Source organism: Protopterus annectens, chromosome 10.part0, assembly GCF_019279795.1.
Source record: "Protopterus annectens isolate FY-2018-M chromosome 10.part0, PAN1.0, whole genome shotgun sequence".
Classification (NCBI taxonomy): Eukaryota; Metazoa; Chordata; order Ceratodontiformes; family Protopteridae; genus Protopterus; species Protopterus annectens.
Genome location: NC_056744.1, coordinates 1,384,696,044 through 1,384,720,809, shown reverse-complemented (window position 1 = coordinate 1,384,720,809; position 24,766 = coordinate 1,384,696,044). Strand labels below are relative to the sequence as shown.

The following is a 24,766-nucleotide window of genomic DNA, read 5'->3' as shown; positions in this document are numbered from 1 at the left end:
ACCAAATTCCACTCTTACCTGGTTCCAAAGCTACTTAACTGACAGGTACCAAGTTGTGAAATGGGAAACTTCTCTCTCCTCAGCTGCCCATAACTATAGGAGCCCCACAAGGTTCTATCTTAGGACCACTACTATTCACAGTCTTCACAAATGACCTCCATACCTCCACACAGCATGCATCTATCATTCAGTACACAGATGATACTACCTTAATCTGTGCTGCACAAAACATTCCCATCCTCCTGCAAACAACTCAACTAGCATTCTCTGACATTGAAAACTACCTTACCAAAGCCCAACTTATCCTCAATCCAAAGAAAACTCAGCTTACGATTATAACCAGTTCTAACAACAACACTGATAACAGTCGATTCACTATCTACTCAAATGCTACTCCAATCGCTCCAGTGACACAGGCTAAGCTATTGGGGATAACCATAGACTCCCACCTAAAATTTGATAAGTCATCTCAACTTAACTATTAAAAAAGTACATGCCAAACTGAGATCAATCTACCGTATCAAACCATTTCTTACCAACAACACAAGATCAGCCATTGCTCGCTCCCAACTTCTATCCATCCTACTCTATGCATCTCCCATTCTGACTAATCTCAACAAAACTGAACTAAGCAAACTGGAAGCCTGCTATAACAGAATTGCCCGTTTTGCTGCAAATTGCTCATGTAGAACTCATCACTGTACTGCTTTGAGACAGCTCCACTAGCTTGAACTGCCCAAACTCCTAACCTACAATCAGCTCTGCCTCTGTCATTCTATCTATTACCTCTTCAATAGGTGTCCTGCCCTCAAAAACCTAGTACATCATCACTCAGCCAAAAGGCCTCTTAGATCATCAAGCAGACTACTACTAGAAGTCACCAACAGCTACAATAGCTTTGGAGACATACTATATAGTAATTCAGTGGCTAAAGAATGGAACTCTCTCCCCACTAGCATACAAAACACATAATCCAAAACCTCATTTAAAAACCTTACTAGGTAACATCTCAAGCAAAGTTGGCAGTGCCATGATTGCTCCCCAGGCTAGTGAAAGAAGATAAGGTACACATACTAAACCTAGAGTACCTGATAATTGTTTTCACTCTTACACACAAACACTGGCTAATGTACAGTGTATGTACTGTACCTGTATACTATATATGTTTTCTACCTATGTTCCAAATTTCAGCCGTATACCACAAATCTATTAATTACCTTTATTTTTAAATTAATATTTTCTTGTTTGTTCTCTCCACTGTAACTGCTGATGTGCTGCATACCACTGTATAAACATGTCTATTGTAATTTGTGTGTATACTGATCATGTCTAAATATCTAAATATATCGTAGTTTTTCTATGTGGAGCTTTTCTCCCCGGGCCTCTGCTGAAAAAGGGCCTTTTTGGCTCAGTCAGACACCACCCGGTTAACAAATGTGAAATAAATAAATAAATTAGGTAGAATGAGCTAATGACACTAGACTGGGAGGAGTGTCCCAGATCAAATTTACAATAGGGGCGGGCAACTGCAAAGCCACCAAGTATAAGAACAGGATACCAATTGAGAGGAAGGGTGGGAAACTAAATCACTTATATGATACACTCCTTGGCAGGAAATCAGAACAAATACAGATGTTTAACAAATGAAGTAAATTTCCAGTTAATATCTCACACACATTGAAACTAGATAGAAAAGATTTACGGTGTGACAGTAAAAACATTATTTATCAGGTCCTGTGAGGCAGAACATTTTAATACAGCCATGTAGATTAGTTTATAGCTATAAAATACAGTAAAAAAAGTGTGCAGCAAACAATAAAAAGTGGTATAAATAACTTGTAAAAGTAAGCAAAAAACAGGATACTTATATATCACAGATCAGAGTTTTGGTCAGTGCCCTTCCTCTGATAAGCTGTCTTTGAAATGGCAGAAATACTCACAAGGTAACTTCTTAAGAAACAGAAAGTTGAAACCTGAAACAACTTTAAAAAAATGCTCGAAAGAACCAATGAGGTGCTTACTCCAAGCCGTCATCCAGGTAACCCCAATCAGCCAGTGAACATAAACACTTCAGTCTCACTGAAAATGCAAAATGGCAACATGTCAGCTAGAAAGGAGAAGTGTGCTTGCAGGAGACAAATTCCTCACAAGGACATACATGAGAAGTACGTTTTTTTGCTTAGACGAGGCCCACGACCATATGTCCTGCCCCATTTGCAAATCCTTTATCCTGAAAACCCTTTATAGCCATCTTGCTGCACTAAAATTGTATTTAGAAAATCAGAGACTCAGATATCTTATGCTCAGTATGGAGGAAGGGGGGGGGGGGTAGGCCTATCTGAAGAGCCGCCAAGGAAGAAGGCCAAGAAAGTTTGCGCAGAATCCCACACTGCACCTCAGGCGTTCGAGAAGGTTCTTGAGGCTGATGAAAGCCCGGCATCATCTCAGACATGTGTTTCCAAGCCAGGCTTGTGAACCTCAGTGGAAGCCGGGGTGGCAGAAACTTTTAGTTTGTCCGCTGAGGCTATTCAGCCATCAGGTCCTGATGGCGGAGGAGAACCACGCCTCAGTCAGTTGGAGGGCCTTACTCCTTCACTTCCACCCAGGCAGACGTCTGCTCCAATTCTCTCCCAACCACTTAGTCCCTGAAAGAAAAGGCAAAAAGTTAAACACCCTGAAACCCAACCAGTTCCTGGATGGGAAGTTTTTTCTCAAAGTCTGTTTAAGGCTTTTCAGGCCTTACAGACACAACAGGCCCCACCAGCCCCCTCACCTCAACCTACTTTAAAGGTATCAGAGGAAGAGTACTCCTCTTCAGATGAATCTGTTTCATATGAATCCCCAGAAGATTTCTTCACTCCAGAGGAGGGAAACTCCATTACTCCTGAGTCGCTAGGGGAAGAAATCACCTTTGGAGACGCAATCTCCCTCATGAGGGAGCATTTTAAATGGCAGGCATCTGAAGTATTTGACACCAAGAAAAGATAATTTGACCTTTTATAAATGGAGTAACCTTCTCCTTCAATAGTGGCCCCCTTGCTACCTGCCTTCCAGGATGCTTTCTTGGTTGCTTCTCAATCCACTGACTCTCAACCACCAGCTTCTAAATGACCGGACCGATTCTACAAGGTCCCTCAGGATAGCCAATACCTCTTTAGAAACCCACCAGCTGACCTAGCAGTTATTGCTGTCTCTGCTGAAAAATCATCTAGACAACTACCCTAGACTGCTCTTTATCCCACAGACAAAGACAGTAAATTGATGGACAGACTAGGGAAGAAAGTTTATACCTCCTCAACTCTGGCTATCAGAGCTTTCAACTAGCAAGCACATATGGCTAGATATGTCCTGAATACCATTACCAAGGCCTCCACATTATTATCTGAGGCACCAGATTCTCCCATAAAAGCACAAATTAATACCCTCCTCTCCACTGCATCCCAAGTAACTAGGCACTCAAAGTGCAGTTATGATGCTGTGGAAGCCTCATCTAATTCTGCTATATCTGGGTCAGTCTTGAGGCGATATTCTTTTGTGAGACTACAACCCCTACCCATGGATGTGCAAACAAAATTGTTGGATGCACCCTTGTATAATAAACCTCTGTTCGGACAAGCCTCAGCAGAACTCCTCAAATCCCTTCAAGAAAAGGGTAAGGAACTGCAAAATCTTAAACACCTAGTGGTGTCGCTTATACCAAGATACCACAGGAATTATCCACAAAAACCTTCCTTTGTCAGAAGGCAGTCCTCTCACTCTGCTCCACAATCTAAAGGACGCTATTTCATGACTTGGTGGAAGCTACCACCCTTTCATGGTATCCCTTAATGACCTGCAAGCCAAACCCACATTTTTCCCCTACCATTCAACAACTTCTAGACCAAGGTACCATAGAACAGGTACCATACCATTAAAGAAACATAGGCTTTTACTCCAGAATGTTTCTGGTACTTAGGAAGATTGCCCCATGAAGGCCAATCCTAGATTTATCCTTTCTAAACCTCATTCTTAAAGTTCCCAGTTTCAAAATGATTACCTTACCCCTGCTCTTATCACTCATTCCAACTCAGATTGTCATGGTAGCCCTGGATTTGAAAGATGTGTAACTACACATCTCTATTCACCCAGATTACAGGAAATGCCTCAGATTTGCAAGAGGCTCTTGCCATTTGCAATTCTCTGCCTTGTCCTTTGGACTCTCTACTGCTCCCAAAGTCTTCACAAAGTGCCTCGCCCCATCATCACTCACTGCAGGACTCAGGGTATTCAGATATACCCATACCTGGATGACCTGCTCATTCTTCAAGACCGCCCAGTCCTCGTAGTTCATCTACAGCTGGTAATCTCCACCTTATCTCAGTTAGGGTTCACCATAAACTACGAAAAGTCTCACCTGATCCCCTCTCAAGACCTGGCTTTCCTGGGGTGCAGGATCAGAACAGACAAAATGAAAGCCTTCATTCCAGATCAAAGAATCCTACAACTTCGTCTATACTTCCAAAAACTTCTCTCCCACACTTCCTTGCCAGCTCGAGAAATTTTAAGAATTCTAGGCCACATGGCATCACTCATACCCATGTTGCCTCTGGCAAAACTCCACATGCGAAAAATCCAGTGGGTCCTGAAAAACTTATGGAGCCAACACTTACAGACCCTGGACACCCCCTTCCCTTACTTCAGTGTTTGAAGAAGGAACTCCAGTGGTGGATATCAGCTCTCCGCCTCAACCAAGAGACCCACCTTCAGGTCCCTGCACCCCTCCAACAGGTCTCCACAGATGCTTTCGACTTGGGGTGGGGGGCAGTGCTCCTTACAAACCAAAAATAACTCTTGCTGCAAGGCACTTGGCCCAACCCAAGACAAAAGGACCATATCAACATCAAAGAAATGAGGGCATACACTTGGCCCTACTAACCTTCAAATCAGCCCTTCAGCAGGAACCCTGAAAGTAATCACAGACAATATGACAGTCCTGTGGTACATAAACAAGCAGGGGGAACAAAGTCCTACCCTCTGTGCAGCCTAGCAATCCAGATCTGGAACCTAGCAGTATCTCTCCACATTCATCTGGTAGCTGTTTATATCCCTTCAACAGAGAATGTCAGGGCAGACTTCCTGAGCAGAACTTCAGCTCCAAGTCACGAATGGATGCTTCACAGGGAAGTATTTCTGGACATAATTCACAGGTGGAGTATTCCACAAGCAGATATTTTTGCCACTGCCCAGAACAGACAGATGCCCAAATTCTGCACAAGGAATCTGCATCCACAAGCGTGGAAAATGGATGCCTTCTTCTCTTGGGAGGGAATGTACCTCTATGCTTTCCCCCTTTCACCTTAATTCAGAAATTCCTTCTGAAGATACAGAGGGACAACCCAAAAATCCTACTGTGACCCCCTTTTGGCCAAGACAGCATTGGTTTCCCCTCCTACACCTACTAGTCAAGGGCAATCACCACAGGTTACCCCACCGAATAGACCTGCTCACACAGGACAGGGGATCCCTACTACACCCTCAGGTGAACAATCTAAAATTAACCTTATGGGTGGTAGGGTTTTGATCCCCTACAGACACCTAATATTCAGAGGACGTACTCCATGTTCTGCAGGAGGCCAGAAAACCTAGTACCAGGAGAAACTATGTATCCATTTGGAATATATTCCCTTACTGGTGTCAACGAAAAAAACAGGACCCTCTGACTACCTGTATATACTTATGGTCCTTTCCTATTTGTATGACCTACTTCACTCAGGGCCAATAGACTCATCAGTCAAAGTGCATTTATCTGCCATCTCTGCCTGTCTGCCTATCTCCCCTCATCTGGCTTCCACACTGGAGGTCAAAATTTTCCTCAAAGGAGTTCTTCACATCAGGCCTCCCATGAAACCTATTCCTCCCCCTTGGGACCTGAACTTTGTACTAGAAAAACTTACATTGCCACCCTTTGAACCAGCTCATTCAGTATCCCTGAAGCTATGCATACTGAAAACAGTTCTACTAGTGACCCTTACATCCGCCAGGAGGGTATTGGTGATGCAAGCTCTCATGGTTACCTCACCCTACCTTATTTTCCACAAGGACAGAATTGCTGTCAGGACCAACCCTTCCTTCATGCCGAAGGTGGTTAATGAACTTTCACTAAATCAGACCATTAACCTACTGGTTTTCTACCCTCAACCACAAAATTCCTTAGAAAGGGCTCTCCATTCCTTGGATGTCCACAGACAACTGAGGTATTGCCTAGCCAAAACCAAACCTATCAGAAAGTCAGATCAACTTTTCATCTCCTTCCATCCAAGAGCTCTAGGGAAGGCAGTCGCAAAGCAAACCATCTCTTCATGGATTTCTAAAGCCATGCTACTCTTACCATGGGAAATCCGTGCATGGTCAAATCAAACCTCACTCCACCAGCGCAGCTGCTTCCTCAAAGGAATTGACTACACTTCCATCCTGTAAGCTGCCACTTGGACGTCTGTTCACACCTTTACCAAACATTGCAAACTGGACCTAGTCTCTAGAGCTAGGGCAGGGTTTGCCAGGTCTATTCTCCAAGGACTCATTGATGAGGGGACCCAATCCTCCACCCAGAACCATACCTAAAAGCTCTGATTCTCTCCCTACTGTTATGAATACTGCAACATGTGAATAGAAGGACATGGAATAGTTGTGTAAGAATTTACCATAACCTTAAATGTCCTTCTCTTCCATGTTGCAGGATTCAGTCCCCCCCCCCCCACCTACCCCTCTACCTTTACCAGCTTACATACCAATGTAACTTGTAGGGACATAACCCTTCTATCCCCCAGTTTCTCCACTAAACACAAACTTCCTGCTACCCTGACTCTAGCCTACATGTAATTCTAAGGGCTCCCTTGGGACCCTTCTACCCACAGATGTACTACTGTATGCAGCAGTTCATTCTGAGGAGGGTGCGTGCAGATGTCACCTTTATATCCTACGTTGGTTTATGGCCCTGACAAGGGACGTCACACACACCCTCCTGAAGTAGACTGGCAGTAACTCCCTACTGTTATGAATACTGCAGCATGGAAGAGAAAGACATCTAAGGTTATGGCAAGTTCTTATACAACTATTCTGTGTATAGGTTCATAGGTGTCCACTTGACTAATGACCACAAAGACCTTTTTAAGCCTAGCCATGCAACCCAAATCTCTGACAAGTTCTCATACCCTTGATAAGTGTAAGCAGGGGCTTGTGAGCTGAACCATGTACAGGCTACCTATGTCCATTAGAGAATTTCCAGTTCCCCATCCAGTTGTCCAACTTGCACTTGAATTGGGTTACGGAGGAACTCTGCTTCACATGGATGTGGAGCCTGTTCCAGAGAAGGGGTTGCCTCTGGGATACATATCTGTCTCTCAGGCAGGTCTTATTTATATCACAGGTAAGGTTTAAGTCTTGGGTATGGGGTAATTCCTGTGCTGTTTTTTGCGGATATTCAGGAAGTCCATCAAAGTGGGATCTGACAATGCCTTGTATGCCAGGCATAGATCTTCCCTCAACAGCATGTAGTTGACAGAATACAGGGATAGGGCCTTGAGGCGGTCTGCATAGGACATGTTCGTTACACCCTGTATTCCTTTAGTGAGGAACCTGTGTGGATGTTCCAGTTATTGGATATGCCTGGTTAGGTACATACTAAAGGGGGCATTGTACTCAATGATAACTCTGATGAATGCAGAGTACAGTGGAACTATAACTTCATTGAACTTAGATGCTATACCTTTGTTTATAAGTTGCACAGCATAGAATCATTTCCTCACTTCTGTAGAAACATTATGGTCAAATGCTAGATTACTGTCTATGTGTGCCCCCAAGTCCCTGACTACTGGGTCAGTTCTTAGGAGTGTGCTGTCAATATGATAGGTGGATGACTTCCTGATGGATACTATTATGCATTTCTTGGCATTTAGTTTTAGTCCAAGGTTCTAACACCGGTTTTTATTTCTGTATCAGCCCTTCCTAGAGATCATTTATGTTAGTGGGAGATTCAGTGACAGCTCCTAATTTGCAATCATTTGCAAATTTAGATAGGCAGAGGCCATTGACAAGGGTATTTCATCCAGGAACAGGCAGGTCATAACATCCCTGTACTCCTCCCCTATCTGACCCATTATCGAGTACAGTGCCCCCTTCGGCATGTACCTTGCTAAGCACATGCAGCAGTTGGAGAGATCACAGATGTTCCTGACCAGAAAAATCCAGGGTCTCAAACACCTATCCTATACAGATAGGCTAAAAGCCCTATCCCTCTACTCATTCTCATACAGACTGCTCAGAGGTGATCCGTGTCTGGCATACAAGGCCATTTCAGATCCAGCCTTGATGGAGTTGCTGCATATCAGTAAGACAAACTCCACTTGCGCAACCCATGCACAAGGCCTTAACCTAGCCTGTGACATTAATAGAACTTGTTTGCGGGATTGGTTTGTGTCCCAAAGACTCCTCCATCTGTGGAACAGTCCCTTTCCATGTCAAGCAGAGTATTTCTCTAGCCCTCTTTAAGAGGAACCTGGACAACTGGATGGGAAACGGAAAATGCACCCCTGGGATCCCACGTCTCCCTGCAGTGGCAAAAGATTTTTTCTTCATTTGTTTTGTTTTCTGGTGTCGCCTTCCTGATCCAGTGATGAGTTTGTTTTAATATGTTACATTTTGTGCATAAGACTGTTCATTGTTTGGTACACTTACAGAGCATTGAATTTCAAACAGAGACTATATTATGCATGGAAAACATTTATTTTGCCCACAGTTTCATAGGTAAGTACTAGCCTAGCTGCTCTTGTGAGCCATTTTAAGCCTAGCTAGTTTCCCTTTTTTGTGCTCAGAGTAACCTATCCCATTTGATTATAGATTGTCCTTACCCCATCCCATGGTTAATAATTATATATTACCCCCAATGAGAATAGCTAGGATCATACCATTGATAATTTGAGGGGACATATGAATGGGATAAAGCATTTAGAAGCTGTCTCTGTCCATTAGTAGTACAGGGAGCAGTCCTGGGGTAACTTTTCTGTTTCCTATCCATAGAGCTAAGTTGCAGTTGAATATGGACAAGGATGAACTTTGTTTTATGTGGCTGGTGAGTGTGTTCCACTGCAGAGGTATCCTCCAGGCATGTCCAAAGGGCAGTTTCAGGTGTACTCTCCAGTCCAACTGGCGAATCTGGGCATTTTGAGACAATGTTACAACTGCCTCATGTACACAGACAAACCCTCTCCTCCTACCACCAAACACTAATACATGCAAGAGATGCAATTGTAAGCTGTCTCAACTCAGGACTGGATCAGACAGTTAAGAGGAGAAGGGAAGTACTTGCGTCACAGCACCAGTCTCACATAGACCCATTAAACCAGCACCGACAAAAAAAAAAACATAAATACATGAAAACATACTCGGAGGCTCTAAATAAAATTCTGCAAAAGCAAGAGACCTCCAAAGCAGACATCCAAGCAGCCTCCACCCCCCCAACACAAACCATGAAACACATACCTCACAAAACCAGTGTGCCACGCAATCACAGCCTTTAAGGCAAAATAACATATCCAACACACTAGTAATAGGTGACTCTATAGTCAGGCACACTGACGTCCCACGCACTAGGCTGAACAAGGAGAAGGTTACTGTTAGCTGCCTGTCGGGTGCCAGGATCCGCCACATAACACAAGCACTCAGGTCACTCCAGAACAAGTACAAATATGACTGTCATTGTCCATGGTGGTGTGAATGACCTGAGCCGTACCTCCCTGGACTACATGAAAAGAGACATGGAAGAGCTCTCTGATTACGTAGCCCAGGTCGGTATGACCCTGACCCTGAGTAGCATCTTGCCCTCACCAAGAATGATGCCACGGTATAAAGAAAAAAATTATCAATTTCAACAATTGGCTAAGTTTCTGGTGTCATTCAAAGGGGATCCAGTGTCTGTCCACCTGGGATGACATGCTCAACAAGCCACGCTGCTTCGCTAGAGACGGCTTACACCTGTCACCCTTAGGCTTTCGAATACTGGTCAAGGCTCTTGCCACCCCCATATAGTGCCTTTTTTAGGCAAGGCTCAAAAGACAAACCCAACACCTTAAATAGCACAAGTAGCAAAAAACTGAGGGTAATGCTACTCAATGCCAGAAGTCTAAACCTCAAAATGCACGCACTCGAGGCACTCCTCGGTATGGAGAAAATCTATATATGTGCAGTAACAGAAACCTGGTTTAAGGCTCCAGAGAGCACCTCAGCACTAACAGGCTACAACTCATACCACATTTCGGCCACAGAACCCGGACCAAAATACAAAAGGCGGGGGGCGCATCCATATTCATCAAGGATACCCACACCTTCAGGTTAGTGGCACAGCACGATGCTTCAGAGATCATCCACGTGCAACTAACAATGGGCAAAACTGCAATTCAAATTGTAGCTTGCTACAAATCACCCACCATGTCCCAGGACCCCCATTCCCCATTTCTGGAAACATTGGGAAACATAAAGGTCCTACCAAACACCCTAATATTGGGTGATTTCAATTACCCAAACATTAACTGGGAGAACTACTCAAGTACTAACTCCCTTGCCCAACATTTCCTAGAATTTATAAACTCAAACGCCCTGGATCAACTGGTCAACACTCCCACCAGAGGTGACAACATATTGGACCTGGTCATCACTAACATGGGCGACTGGTGTTCCACACCGAAGGTCAGCCCCTCACTGGTAAGATCTGACCATAAACAAATCACTCTAGATATCCACATTCCGCCCCCATCCCCGGTCAAGGAAACCACCGTGAAAAACTTTTCAAAAGCAAACTTCACGTTACTTAAGACTGAGGTGGAAAGTTTCAAAGCCCCCATGCTAAAGGATAACGCTGTCCAAGCTGCAAAATCCTTTACTAATGCATTCTACGGGTACCTACAAGAATGCATGGATCGTGCTATCCCAAGCAAAACCAAGACTCAACTCCTCCAAGAAAAGGAAACCAGTCTGGTGGACCCCTGCCATAAACAAGCTATACAACATAAGGAGAAAACTAGTACAGAAAAGACCAAAATCGCAAGAAGGGAAGATATCCCTGATCAATATCAGCACAAAACTACGATCCCTCATAAAATCATCCAAGGCTAGCGTCGAAAGAAAAGTTGCCAAGGACTCCAAAGATAACTACAAGGCATTCTTTAGCTATGTCAAGAATCTAAGTGGCAATGCTCAGATCTGCTCAGAGTTAGTGCAGAATGGCTCAAAATACACTGAACCAACTGATATCGCCAACATCCTGGCAGACAGATTCAGTGCAAACTTCACCCCCCCCTCCCCAAAAGGGCCCATAACCATACCAGAAGAATGTAGAGCCCCTGAAATCACAGAAACTCAGGTTAAAACAGCCCTATCCAAAGCCAAAAACACAGCATCAATGGGACCGGACGGTGTCCCAGGCTGCGTCCTACATGAGCTCAAAGACTAACTAACCCCTCACCTAAACACACTGTTCAAACTCGGCCTCTCCACAGGCTACACACCCGTAGAGTGGCGCACAGCAATGGTTATTCTGCTTCACAAAGGTGGAGCTACAACAGACCCAGGGAACTATCGCCCTTTAAGTCTGACTAGCTTGGTCTGCAAGGCTATGGAGCACATCATCATGGAACTCATTAACAGAGACATTGGAAATCTTCAAACACTGGACCCTACCCAATTCGGCTTTAAGGGCAGATCATGCCTCCTAAACCTGGTGGACGACTTTGAGATGGTTACCAAGGCTATAGACGAGGGAAGGGTGGTACACACAGCGTACCTAGACCTCGCAAAGGCCTTTGACACCATTCCCCATTCTGGTATTATAGACGAGCTCACCAGCCTGAACATAAACCCCTGTCACAAGATGGGTTGCCAACTGGCTCACAGACAGAACCCACATGGTGAGAGTTGCAGGAGCTAGGTCCGACTCTAAACTGGTTACAAGTGGCATTCCACAGGGCTCAGTCCTATGACCCCTCCTGTTCGGCATATACTTCTCAGAGGTGCAGGCAAGCACAGGACTATGGCTGACCAAGTTTGCAGACGACTGCAAACTAGGGGCTATAATTGACTCTCCAGCTGACACAGACATCCTCCAAAGGGGTCTCACTGAAACGGATACCTGGTGTCAAAATCATGGCCTCAAGCTAAATGCCAAAAAGTGCATAGTTATCCCCTTTGGAAAAAACAAAGTACCCACAAACTACCACATAGGTGGTAGTCCCCTAAATACGGAAGACGTTATAAGGGATCTGGGGACCCAAGTAGATAGTAATCTCTCCTTTGATAATCACATTGCCAAAGTGGTTAGAAAATTCTTCTATGTGGCCCACCTAATCACAAAAGGGTTTGCATCCAGATCAAAAGAGGTCATTGTGCCCCTCTACTCATCAGACCCATCATAGAGTACAACGGCCCATTTAGGATGTACCTTACAAGACAACTGCAATAGCTGGAAAGACCACAGAAGTACCTCACCCAAGAGGATCACTGGACTCAAACAGATGCCCTATGCAACTCGACTGAAGAAACTCCAGTTGTACTTGGTTGCATACTGCCTACTCAGAGGTGATCTCTGCCTGACATATAAGGCCACGTCCAACCCAGAATTGATGGACATGCTCCACCTAAAGAAAACCATATCCCCTCGAGCCACACGCTCTACAGATGTAAACCTCACCACAACAATAAATAGGACGTGCTGGAGGGATAGATTCCTGTCCCAGAGACTTCCCATGCTTTGGAACAAGATTCCAATCTACATTAGGCAGAGCTCCTCACTAAAACTCTTCAAGAGAAACCTTGACGAGTGGATGGGAAACAGAAAGTTTACCCCGGGGATCACTTCAGTGGCTCTGCTGGACAGATGCACAGGGAAGTAATTTAAGGGGGCGGCGAAAGCCAATACATTCTGGCTAGGCTTATAAATGCCTTCGGGCAGATAGCCTAGTACCTGCCTATGAACCTAAGTATACCTGTCACTCCAAACTATTGTTTTGATGTTGCAGAAGAGGTTTAGATCCCTAGACCAAGTATTTCTGATGTGATTTGACTTGCTGATGTGAAGTAAATCCATCAGTAATGGTTCAGAGGATGCCTTGCATGCCAGACACAGGGTCACGTCTTCACAGTCTGTAGGATATCAAGTATAGTAACAGGGCTTTGAATCGGTCCATGTAGAACATGTGTAGTCCTCCTATCCTTTTAGTAAGGTATTTCTGTGGGCATTCCAGTTGTTGCATGTGTCTAAACAGATACATGCCAAAGGGCTCAATATATTCAATGACTGGCCTGATGAGGGCTGACTAAAGAGGGACAGTGACATCCCTAGATCTAGACAAAATCCCTTTGTTTATAAGCTGTGCAATATTGAAGGCACTGTATTACAACAATAGATGCATGTTGGTCAAAAGTTAGGTCACTGTCCACATAAAGTTCCAAAATCCAGAACAACTGGGGCAACTCATAGAGGCATATTGTTAATGTAGTAGCTATTTGGGGTAAATTACTTCCCAGAGGAAACAATAATGCATTTTTGGCATTTCGTTCCAGTCCATGATTGTGACACCAGTTAGTTATTTGAGGCAAACCTTCTTGCAGGATGGCTAAGTCATTTGGGGATTCAGTAACTGCTCCTAGCTTGCAGTCATCTGCAAACTTAGTCAGCCAGAGCCTTTTGGTATTGGCTTTTACTTCAGAAAAGTAGATACTTAATAGGAGAGGTCCCAGCACATAACCTTGGGGGACTCCACTGGTGACTGGTCTGTTTGCAGAGGTAACCTCCCCTGTTTTGATTATTTGCATCCTATCTGTGACATAGGGTTTTATTTCCTGCATATTTAGCTTTTTTACTATGCCTGAGTGGGGTTTGTGTTAAAATCTGGCCGAGTATGACCTGTCTACCGTTTTGCCTTCATCCATTGTTTTGGTGACTTTTCAAAAAAATCCACCAGGATGACTAAGCGTGACCTGCCCATAGTGAATCTAAACCGAGACAGATCCAGGGTTTGGAGGTTCTGTATGTGATTAATTCTGTATATCTTCAGCCTCAGTGTAGGTAACATTGTTCACAGTCCACTCAGCACATTGCTGTGTTGTGCTTTTGAGATTATGAACATAACTAATAAATGCCTTGTGATTGTCTTTGCCTTGGGTAGCTGTTTTATCCTCAAACTTGGCTTTGGTAGATTTTATTTTATTCATCATCAGGACAATTTTATGAAAGAAACTCCTACTTATTTGTGTTCTTATTTTGAGTTTTATTACCTAAGGAGGGCAAAAGTAACTAAAGTGACTGTTGACATCTTTGTTTTTCTAAAGTTGGACAGGAAAGAAAGAATAAAATATATATATATATATATATATATATATATATATATATATATATATATATGTGTGTGTATTTTTCAGTTTTGTACTGGGAAGAATCTGTTTTGTAGTTTAGTTGGTCACAAAGTGGTGACCCTCAGAAGTTTAAGCTGCACCTGTCACTTCTTACACCATCATTTATTTATTATTTTATTTAACATTTGTTGACCGGGAAAGTCTGACTAGGACAGAGCCTTTTTTTCAACTGAGACCCAGGGAGAAATGCTCCAGACGCATGTCTTTGGATTGTGGGAGGAAACCGAAGTACCCAGAGGACACCTACAGGAATGCAGGGAGGACATGTAGACTCCGCACAGAAGGCACCCCAGCTGAGAATCAAACCAGAGAACCTTTTGCTGTGAAGCGACAACATTAACTGCTGCACCACTGCGCCGCCCTACATAATTGTTTTATTTCACTGCATTAAATTCTAAGTTTGAACCAGTGTTGATTGCATTCAGTTTTTATTTTACATATATAGTTGGTTAGTGTCTACACAAGGCACATCCAAGATTGCAGTGGAGGGCACTTAATTTACTTAAGTCTGACCTGGAGCTGCAGTACAGAGCAGGCAAGGCGGTACACTTTACAGATATGCCGATTAAATCATATTTACCAGGATCGATTGAAGAGTTACTACAGTGTCTTTTGATGACACCACAATTGTCAGTGACAGAAGAGTATAAGATTTTCGGAGATGTAATGACACTGACTTAGTTACTAACGAAGTCACAGTAAGAGGTTGGCTAGAGCAAAAATTATTGTTCAGAAAGTAAGTAAAAAGAAATCCACTCCTACTTTTCATTCTTTGAGGACGATGGTTGTGTCCAGAGTTACAATGTTTAGAGCCCAGAATTTATTGTTCAAATCTAATAAGACTGTAGTACCTTCCTGGCCAAAATTATAGCGAGAGGATTAAGGCTCTGAGCTGTTAAACTGTTAGCTCACAGTACAGAGTATGATTCCTTCCACTTCCATTTGTTGCTGTGTGACTCTGAGCAACTTACTTAACCATGTGTTGCTTGAAAATCTTCCCTGAAAAGGGTCACTTGTGTCCATGGGACTTACCAGGCTAACATCTGTATAAAATAAAACAAAAAAATAGTACAACTGTTAAATTTCATTGTAATTGACTCTGAGGCTGACTTGCTGTGTCTCTTGAGACAGGGTTGCAGCATGACATTGGGTAATGGCCGGGTGTAAGTTGTCTTGTGACTCAGTTGGTTTGCATTTCCTATGATTTGTTGAGAAAACAGTTGGTTGAGACAATACACATGTCACAAATGCAAGGAAAGAACTGACAGTATAATGTACTGGCCTAAGATGGTAGCAACGCTTGAGTAAGTGGTACAAAACTGTAACATACATAGTTCATACTATAACATATGTTTAGTGGGAGATTGTCACAATGTTAACAGAGGCTGGAAGGCATTATGTTCGCATAACTTAAAATGCTAAATAGAAGTATTCTTTGTGGACTAAAGAGTAAGGTGTGTTTCTATTGTTTATCTCATTTCAGGACTTTTCATTTAACTTCTTTAAAAGTTTTAAAATCTAAGTTAGCTGCACTCTTGAGCCTTTTATGCCTTTATAGAAGTTAGACCTTTGGCGCAGCACAAGTTAACTAAACCATCTATGAGAGAGGTTCTCCATCAAGAGCACAGTAAATCTAATCCCTTCCTTGATCAAAATTTTAACAGGTGGAAGAGTGTCACTTTTATACTTTCATTTCCACCTTATGACCACACCTCTTCGGTAAGCATGTAGTACAAAAATAGTATTCCTTTACCGGAGTTCATAATGTGGAACAATATTCATTATGCAGTATAAATGCCTTTTCTAGTTTATATACTCCTATTGTAAGAAGTCTAACAACCTGTTGCCAACCTTGCATTGATTAATCTTCCAGTTGTTTGTGTACTGTTTTTATGTAAATTGCTGTGTACCCAACTTCATATATTAATTTGTATCCCTTTTTTGTTGTTTAAGTCAGTTATAAACCCAAATGGTCTACTTGTATCCATACTTTACCTGATCAACAAATGTATGCATGCATGCATAACTAAATAAATGCATCAAGTGATGAAAGTCCTCTTTTTATTAGCCACCACTGATGTAACAGTAAACTCGTAATTTTAGATTTTAACAGACATTTTTTTGTTGTTTTTATTAAAACCAGACAAAGTTTAAAATCAGTGCTTATTTTCCTCTGAATGTGATATCTGAGGTTTCCCCTGTGTCGCTGTGTTGGTTTTCCTTGTCTTTTCCCCAGATATTCCAAATAAAAATGACCATTTGCTGCATGTCTGATGATCACTCCCACTTGAGTTCTGACTCATGAGATTTTAAGCATCCCTGCAGAATTAACAAACTCTTCATCTCTTTAGCTATGTAACAGCCCCCTTTAAAATTGCTCATTGATAGTATTGATTTTTACCACCATGATAGTTGGCTGCCTTTTTCGTTTGAGTTTCATTGCTTCCTCTAGGGTTGTCCCATAAAGGTGTATGTGAACATTATCTGTGCTACAGCTACTTTGGAATCTATGTTTGTAACACTATTTCTTTTCTCAGTATGCTTTCCTGATGTCTACAACATCAAAAGACATTTGTAATACTAAAGAAAGAATTATTTTACCAAAAAAATTTATTGCGGAGAAGATTTAACTTTCTCTAATGTGTATCCATATCAGTGTTGGTTATTATAAATGTGGAGGTACAAGGAGAAGAATCTCTGCATAGGGGTCTCTGTCACCCAAAAAATAGAGTGATTGTTCATAGGTATGTACTAGGCTATTGGCCGTAGGGCCTATATAAGCCTAGCCAAACGAGGTTCCCTGGCTTTCGCCACCCAAGAAAATTATTTTCCTGTGCCCCTGTCGAGCAGCACCACAGCAGTGATCCCCAGGATAAATTTCCTGTTTTCCATCCAATTGTCAAGATTTCTCTTAGAGGGCTAATGAGGAGCTCTGCTTGACATGAATGGGTAGCCTGTTCCAGAGCATAGGAAGTCTCTGGGACAGGAATCTATCCCTCTAGCATGTTCTGTTTATTGTGGTGACAAGGTTTACGTCCCTGGAGTGTGTGGCTCAAAGAGATTGGAATTTCTTTAAGTGTAGCATGTCCATCAGATCTGTGTTAGACATATGTTAGGCAAAGGTCGCCTCTGAGTAGGTGATATTTGACAGAGTAGAGCTGGAGTTTTTTGAGACTGTCTGCGTATGGCATCTGTTTGATGCCTGTAATCTTCCTAGTAAGGTATTTCTGTGGCCTTTCTAGTTGCTGCAGATGTCTTACAAGGTACATGCCCAGTGGGGCATTGTACTGTATAATGGGTCTGATGAGGGATGAGTAGAGTGTAACGATGACCTCTCTTTTTCTGGAGGAGAATCCCTTTGTGATGAGGTGTGCCACGTAGAAGGATTTCCTGTCTACCATGGCGACATGATTATCAAAGGAGAGAACACTGTCCACCTGTGTCCCAAGGTCTCTTATCACACTTTTGGTGTTTAGTAGGCTACCGCCTATGTGGTAGTTCATGAGTACGGTGTTTTTCCCAAAGGGGATGACAATGCACTTCTTGGCATTGAGCTTTAGGCCATGACTTTGACACCAAACATCAGTCTCAGTGAGGCCTCTTTGTAGAATGTCCACATCCTTAGGCAAATCTGTTATGGTTACATATGGATTTATGCCTAGTCCAGTAAGTTTATCTGTAATACCAGCGTGGGCAATGGTGTTGAAAGCCTTGGTGAGGTCAAGATTGGCTGTGTGCACCAAATTACCCTCATCTACTGCTCTGGTGACTGCTTCGAAGAAGTCTGTCAGGTTTAGGAGGCATGATCTACCTTTTACAAACCCAAACTGAGTGGGGTCCAAAGTTTGGAGGTTATCTATGTCTTTGTTTATAAGCTCAAGGATGATGCGTTCCATGGCCTTGCAGTCCAGGCTCATCAGGCTAGTGAGGAGGTAGTTCCCGGGGTCAGTGGTGGCACCCCCTTTCTGGCATGGGATAACCATCGCTGTGTGCCATTCCGTAGGCGCAAAGCCCGAAGTGAGGCTATGGTTGAACATGGTACTTAGGTGGGGTGCCTGTTCGTTCTGTAGTTTGTGCAGAATGCAGCCTGGGATGTTATCCGGTCCCATGGATGCTGTGTTCTTGGCTTTGGAGACTGCAGTCTTTACCTGTGCGTCTGTGATTACAGGAGCTTTGCAGTTGTCCAGTATGGAGATGGGCCCTTTCGAGGGTGAGGAGGGGTAAAGTTTACACTGAACCTGTCTGCCAGGATGTTGGCAGTATCAGTTGGTTCGGTAAATGTAGTGCCATTGTGCTGTAGTTCTGAGCAGATCTGAGTGTTGCCATTGAGATTCTTGACATAGCTGTAGAAAGCTTTGTGGTTGTCTTTAGAATCCATGGCAGTTTTATTTTTGTGACTAGTTTTGGAGGATTTTATGAGGGATCTCAGCTTCTTGCTGAGGCTGACCAGGGAGTTCCTGCAATTATGGGATTTTATTCTTTTTTGCAACATTTTCTTCCATCTGTTGTAGTTTGTTTATGGCAGGGAACCACCAGATTGGCTTCCTTTTTTGGAGGATAGCATCTTGGTTCTATTGGGGATGGCACGGTCCATGCACTCATGAATGTGCTTATACAGTGCTTTTGTATATGATTCAGCAGTCTTGTCTCTCTTTTCCATCTGTGTGGGTGATGTGAAGTTTGCCACTTCTGACTTAAGAAGCATGAAGTTGGCTTTGGAGAATTTTTTTACGGTGGTTTCGTTAATGGGGGCGGGATATGGATGTCTAGGGTGATTAGCTTGTGGTTGGACCTGACCAGCGAGGAGTTGACCTCTGGCGTGGAACATCTGTTACCCATATTGGTAATGACCAGGTATAGGATGTTGCTGGCCCTGGTAGGGGTATGAACAAGCTGATCCAGGGTGCTGGAATTGATGAATTCCAGAAAACGTTGGGCAAATGAGTTAGTTTATGAGTAGTTTTCCCAGTTGATGGTGGGGTAGTTGAAAGCTCCCAATATTGGGGTATTGGGCTGTACCTTAATATTATCCAGTATATCGAGAAACATGGAGTGGGCGTCCTGGGGCATGGCGGGGGAATTTGTAACAAGCTACAACTTGAATTGCAGTCTTGCCCAGTGGTTAATTGTACTTGGATAATTTCAGATGCATTATGTTGAGCAACTAGCCTGGAGGTGTGGATATCCTTTATGAATATGGACACCCCTCCTCCTTTAGTGTTTTGGTCCAGGTTATGTGGCCAAAAGGTGTGGTAAGAATTGTAGCCTGGTAATGCAGAGGTGCTCTCTGGAGCCTTGAACCAAGTCTCTGTCACTGCACAGATGTCAATGTTCTCCATCTTAGTGCCTCGAGTGAGTGCATTTTGAGGTTTAGACTTCTAGCATTGAGTAGCATTACCTTTAAATTTTGCTTGTTTGTATCTACTGTGATGGTGCATTTGATGTTTGAGCCTTGCCTAAAAAAAAGGCACTATAAGGGTGGCAAGAGCCTTAGCCAGTATCCAAAGTCCCAGAGGCGACATATTCAGGCCATCTCTGGCAAAGCATCGTGGCATGCCGATCATGTCGTCCCAGGCAGACAGATAATGGATCCTATTGGAATGACATCAGAAGCTTAGCCAATTGTTGAAGTCAATCATTTTGTACTTGCTACTCAGGGCTAATGTCATACTTGCCTGGGCCACATGGTCAGAAAGCTCCTCCATGTCTCTTTTCATGTAGTCCAGGGAGGTACATCTTGTGTATTCTTAAACATGTGCACATGAAATTATTTGTACATAATATGAATGGCAGGTAAGTCAAACTGTTCGTTCAAAAGCGTGCAGACACAAAGCACACTTATCAGCTAGCTTGATTGGCTGATCGCATAATACATCTCAAACACATATGCAAGCACACTCAGACAACATACCACTCAACATCCACATGCTTAAAACACAGCAAACACATTTGTAATGTGGGATGGCTTACCACCTCAACATCACTCCTAAATTTATACAACAAATTTTGGGATTGTACTTATCTTGAGGTAAGTGGCAATTGGGACACAATCATGTCTCGTACAAGACACACCTCTAACACTTTTCACACAGCCTATTACAGACACTCTTGACATTCATTGTAGCACATTTGTCCAAATATTCATGTCTCACTGGTACGCACACACATACACGCAGTGTATACACCACCAGACACACACTGCAACCTCTCCTTGTACTTGTGCATTTCATACAACTGATCAAGCACTCAGATATACACACGCGCACATGCACCAAGCTTCAGGTCACTCATTACACACCAGTTTTTTTGATCACTCACCACCTTTTTGCATTACTCCTGGATGGTAAATGTCCTGCCTCTTTCTCTTATTCTTTCCTAGCACTTAATCATCTGTTATTCATCCAAATTCTCCTCCTTGTCCTTTACCTATCCCTCTTCTTCCTTCTACCTATCCTAAGACATTCTGTCTTACCTCTTGATACCAATGCTGTGTTCATTTCCAAATATGTTTCATAGCTGTTTAGATAACATTGCTGTTAATGATGCTCTTTTTACATTTTGTGTAATTAATTACTTGTATACCTCTCTTTTTACTATGTTCTTTATGAATTGTTGCAATTTTTCTGAAGGTTTTCTCTGTAGCCCTCCAATGAAAACGGTAGCTTTCTGCCCAGTTAGACTATGCCAGAAAATAAAGGCAGTAAATAAGAAAATAAAATAACTAGCACACATACACTTTTGATCTGTCACAAACACTACATCCCCCTCGTGTAATGCACATTCTAACAGATTTTCAAAGAGCTGTCCAATGTTTTACCTACACTTTTCCAAAGCCACTACTCTTTGGATTTGCACTCCAAGGGCAGAGCATGGGGCTGCCCTGCTCATCATACTATCTTTAGCATCTCCTTGTGGGTGGTGGTTCAACTTTTTATAGCCATTTTTTTGGTCATACCTAAAAAATGTGTTAACCTGGACCTACTTGAATATGCTGTCAGTTTATTGAAAACGAAGTCAACAATACTGCATTTGATGGCTTTTTTTTGGGGGGGGGGTGTCTGCATGTGACAATATGCAGATAGTTATAACCTCTATACTGTTATTTATGAAGTCATTGTGACACATGGATAGGGAAGCCTCACTTTTACAGTGACCCATGTAGAGGTAAACTGCCAAAAATGCTCATTCTCACAGCTAGCTGTCTTGGAATTGATGAGCTCAGATCTTTTCTGAGTAAGACTGTACAGTTATGCGAGTGCTCAATGTATTCTCATAGGTCCATTGAGATCCTTTACTAATGCATCCATTGACACCTTTTGAGCAACTCTGCACCATTATTATTTAATTAAAAACATATCATTTAGCCGAAAAAATGTCACATGTTGTAAACCTTATGGAATGGTCTTGTGATTCAGTAGAGGAAGGAGACCACAGATATACTAAGAGAGACTGTGGATAGGTATCTTCTGTTGTCTTAGGTGCTAGGGATGTTGGTGTTGGCCATAGCATTTGTGGATGTCTGGAATGAGTTTTTTTACTAGGCGGTGGGCAACATCAGATGGGAGATCCTGCTCACTGTGCCTGCTTCCCAAGTCTTCCTTGAACATCTCTAGGTTTAGTGAATATGATTTTAAGCATTTGATTAAGCTGTCTTTGTTGTGGTATATGTTCCTGTTACTGTCATCTTATGTCATTGTATGTTAACAATTGCTGTGATGGCATTCGCAGTTTTTTTCCCAGAACTTCACTAAATGTCATTTAAATTATCCTTATCCTTATACTGTACCAGGAAGTCTCTTTTCACACACACACACACACACACACACACACACACACACACAAATAAAAAATTAAGTCCAATAACAGGGCTATTCAGTAGGCCCAGCTGAATCTCTTACCGTGTGCACGCCTCTCAAGACATCTGTCATAATAGCAGTCATGGTTTTGTGTGGCTGATAGACATGAAGGTTCTCTCTTTGGTAACTGGTGGAGAATTCTAAGCCAGTAAAATGGCCATAACGTCTCAACTGCTTACTGTTTGTCATGATTTTAGATGATACATTGGTTAACATAACCAGATTTTCCGAGAGGTACCACTGTGTAGCAAATGTAGCACTCCAAAAAATGCATATATGAGCAAATGAATCCAAGTGCAGATCAGTGAGTGTTCTGTATGTCATATACATTTTTTCACCAAATCAGGCTTATTTCATACGTCAGGTAACCTTGTATCTCAACACATTTTGAACACGAATGACGCAGTAAGTGTAAACACTGTTGCAGTGCATATTCATGGCCTTAACATGGGACTCATTGCTCAGGTATCATTAATGACTATAATTTGCTGAACTACAATAACATGAATTCGGGTAGAACTAGATGTAAATATTATTCTTCAGATTTTTTTTTTTTTGAGGCTTCAGTAACATTTTGGAAAGCAGAAGTCTGGTTTCTTTAGAAGGTAGGCATACCGTCATTATGTAGCTAATGACTCTTGTTTTTTTCCATATGGAAAAATGTGTGCAACTTGACATTAATAAAACTGAATTTATATGTAAAAACTTGTGTATATATGTCTTTAGTGGCAGATGCCTTATAAACCAGATTAAATTAAACTTCAGCACCTTAGTGACACTTAAATTATCACTGTTATCACTTTTTTTTTTACATGCAGGTATGGTGAACTATTTTTTTTCTTCTTCTTACAGAGAGCAATGAAAACGGTCAGCTTAAACTAAAGTCTACCAATGGCTGCAGTCCACTTTCAGATGGAAGTGAAACTGAAGAAGGAGAAATTAAAGATGATTCAGACTAAATATGTTACTGTGGAGCTGCTGTAACATACTGCAGGGCAATCGTTTCTGATATTGTGGAATATGGCACATGAAGTGCCACTTTGTAGTTTGCAGTGCAAACATTTCACCTGCGTAATTAAATGGCATAGTCTTTAAAAGTATTAATTATGTGAAATATGTGTTGCTGTCCTGATGTTCTGAGACATACATGGCATGTCTTTGGCATCCCTGATGCAGTCATTTAAAATTAACTTGAATTTTTGCAGCAATCCCGTCTCCAAGAAGGCAGTGCACATGCGCATTAAAAAAGCAGGTGCCCAAAAAAAACAAATATCAGAAATCACTGAAGATGAATTTTGTATAGCTCTAATAAATACATTATTTTCCTGAATTTTGGTTATAAGGTTCTAAATTTCAGTAAATATGAAGAGATGATTCGTCAGTGTTACATTTCATTACCGATAATGAAAAGAAAATTCCACACGTCAGAAGAAACTTTTTTTTTTTTTTGTAGTACTGCTATTTAAAATGTAACTGCTTATTTTTCTGGCAAGTACATTAAGTTACTTCACTGGTAATGCTGTCATCTGTTAGTACAGCAACATTTTGAATGGGCTTACTGAATTTGTAAGTGTACTGCCTCATTCATTCCTTACACTGTGCTAAGAACCAAAAGTAATTATCTGCTTATATTATAGAGTTAAGGCCATCTCAGAAATACTGAGTACTGTTTTGTTTTCATGTTGTAAACAAGACCTCTGTGCCCCAAATAAATGAAATTGTTTGTGTTTCACTAGGATGATTTAATACTGTTTAACAGATTATAGAGTATATCTAGATATAAACTTGCTCGGTACCGAATCAATACTTAAATCTAAACTCTCTTTGGCCTTGACCATAGCTTATCCTTCAGTTGAGCTGCAGTACTTTGCATTTAATACAAAATGTTTCATATTCTTAGTTTTAAAATTTATCTTTCCTTTATTGCCCACCATTATGCACAGATGCAGTAACTTTTATTTATTGTGTCCTGCTCCTTTCTTTTTTTTTCTGTTGTCAGTCGTTGCATTTTGTAGTATGTCTGTATTATTAATTCATGCTATTCAAAAGCCATTACTAGTTAGCAGAGAAGATGCAACCGCTACTATGAAGCCAGAATGCAGTGCTCATTCTGTTTGCTTAAGTTTAGGAAACTTAATTGGATTTTTTTTTTGAGCAGCATTTAAATAATCTTCTTCCACATTTACAAAAATGATTGGATTTATTGTTATTGCATTCTCGTATTCGAACATAAGTCTACCTTCAAATAATGAACCGGATTCTTGAAATTGCATACACATGTTTGAAGGATTTTTTTCTCCCAGGATCTAGTATTTCATCTTTGCACCTAACATCCATACCATGTTCTATCAATTTTACTACATGAACCCCGCTCTCTGTTTCTGGATTGCATTGCATATTTGCAGTTCTGGTTGAAAATATTGTGGCTGCTGCTTCTGTGTTTATCTTTTTTACGTTGACTTGGGTTATGC

At 42.1% G+C, this 24,766-nt stretch overlaps 1 protein-coding gene across 4 annotated transcripts in view; it reads left to right on the top strand.

Annotated features, from left to right (window-relative positions):
* Nucleotides 1-24,027, top strand: part of ZNHIT6 (zinc finger HIT-type containing 6) — a gene marked incomplete at its 5' end in the record, with an annotated part of 1,270,195 nt that extends 1,246,168 nt beyond the window's left edge. For all 4 annotated transcript variants that reach the window (XM_044086022.1, XM_044086023.1, XM_044086024.1 and 1 more), the window contains 1 exon segment: nt 23,148-24,027. In XM_044086022.1, the coding sequence (XP_043941957.1) occupies nt 23,148-23,254 (107 nt within the window).
* Between the last annotated feature and the right edge of the window lie 739 nt (nt 24,028-24,766).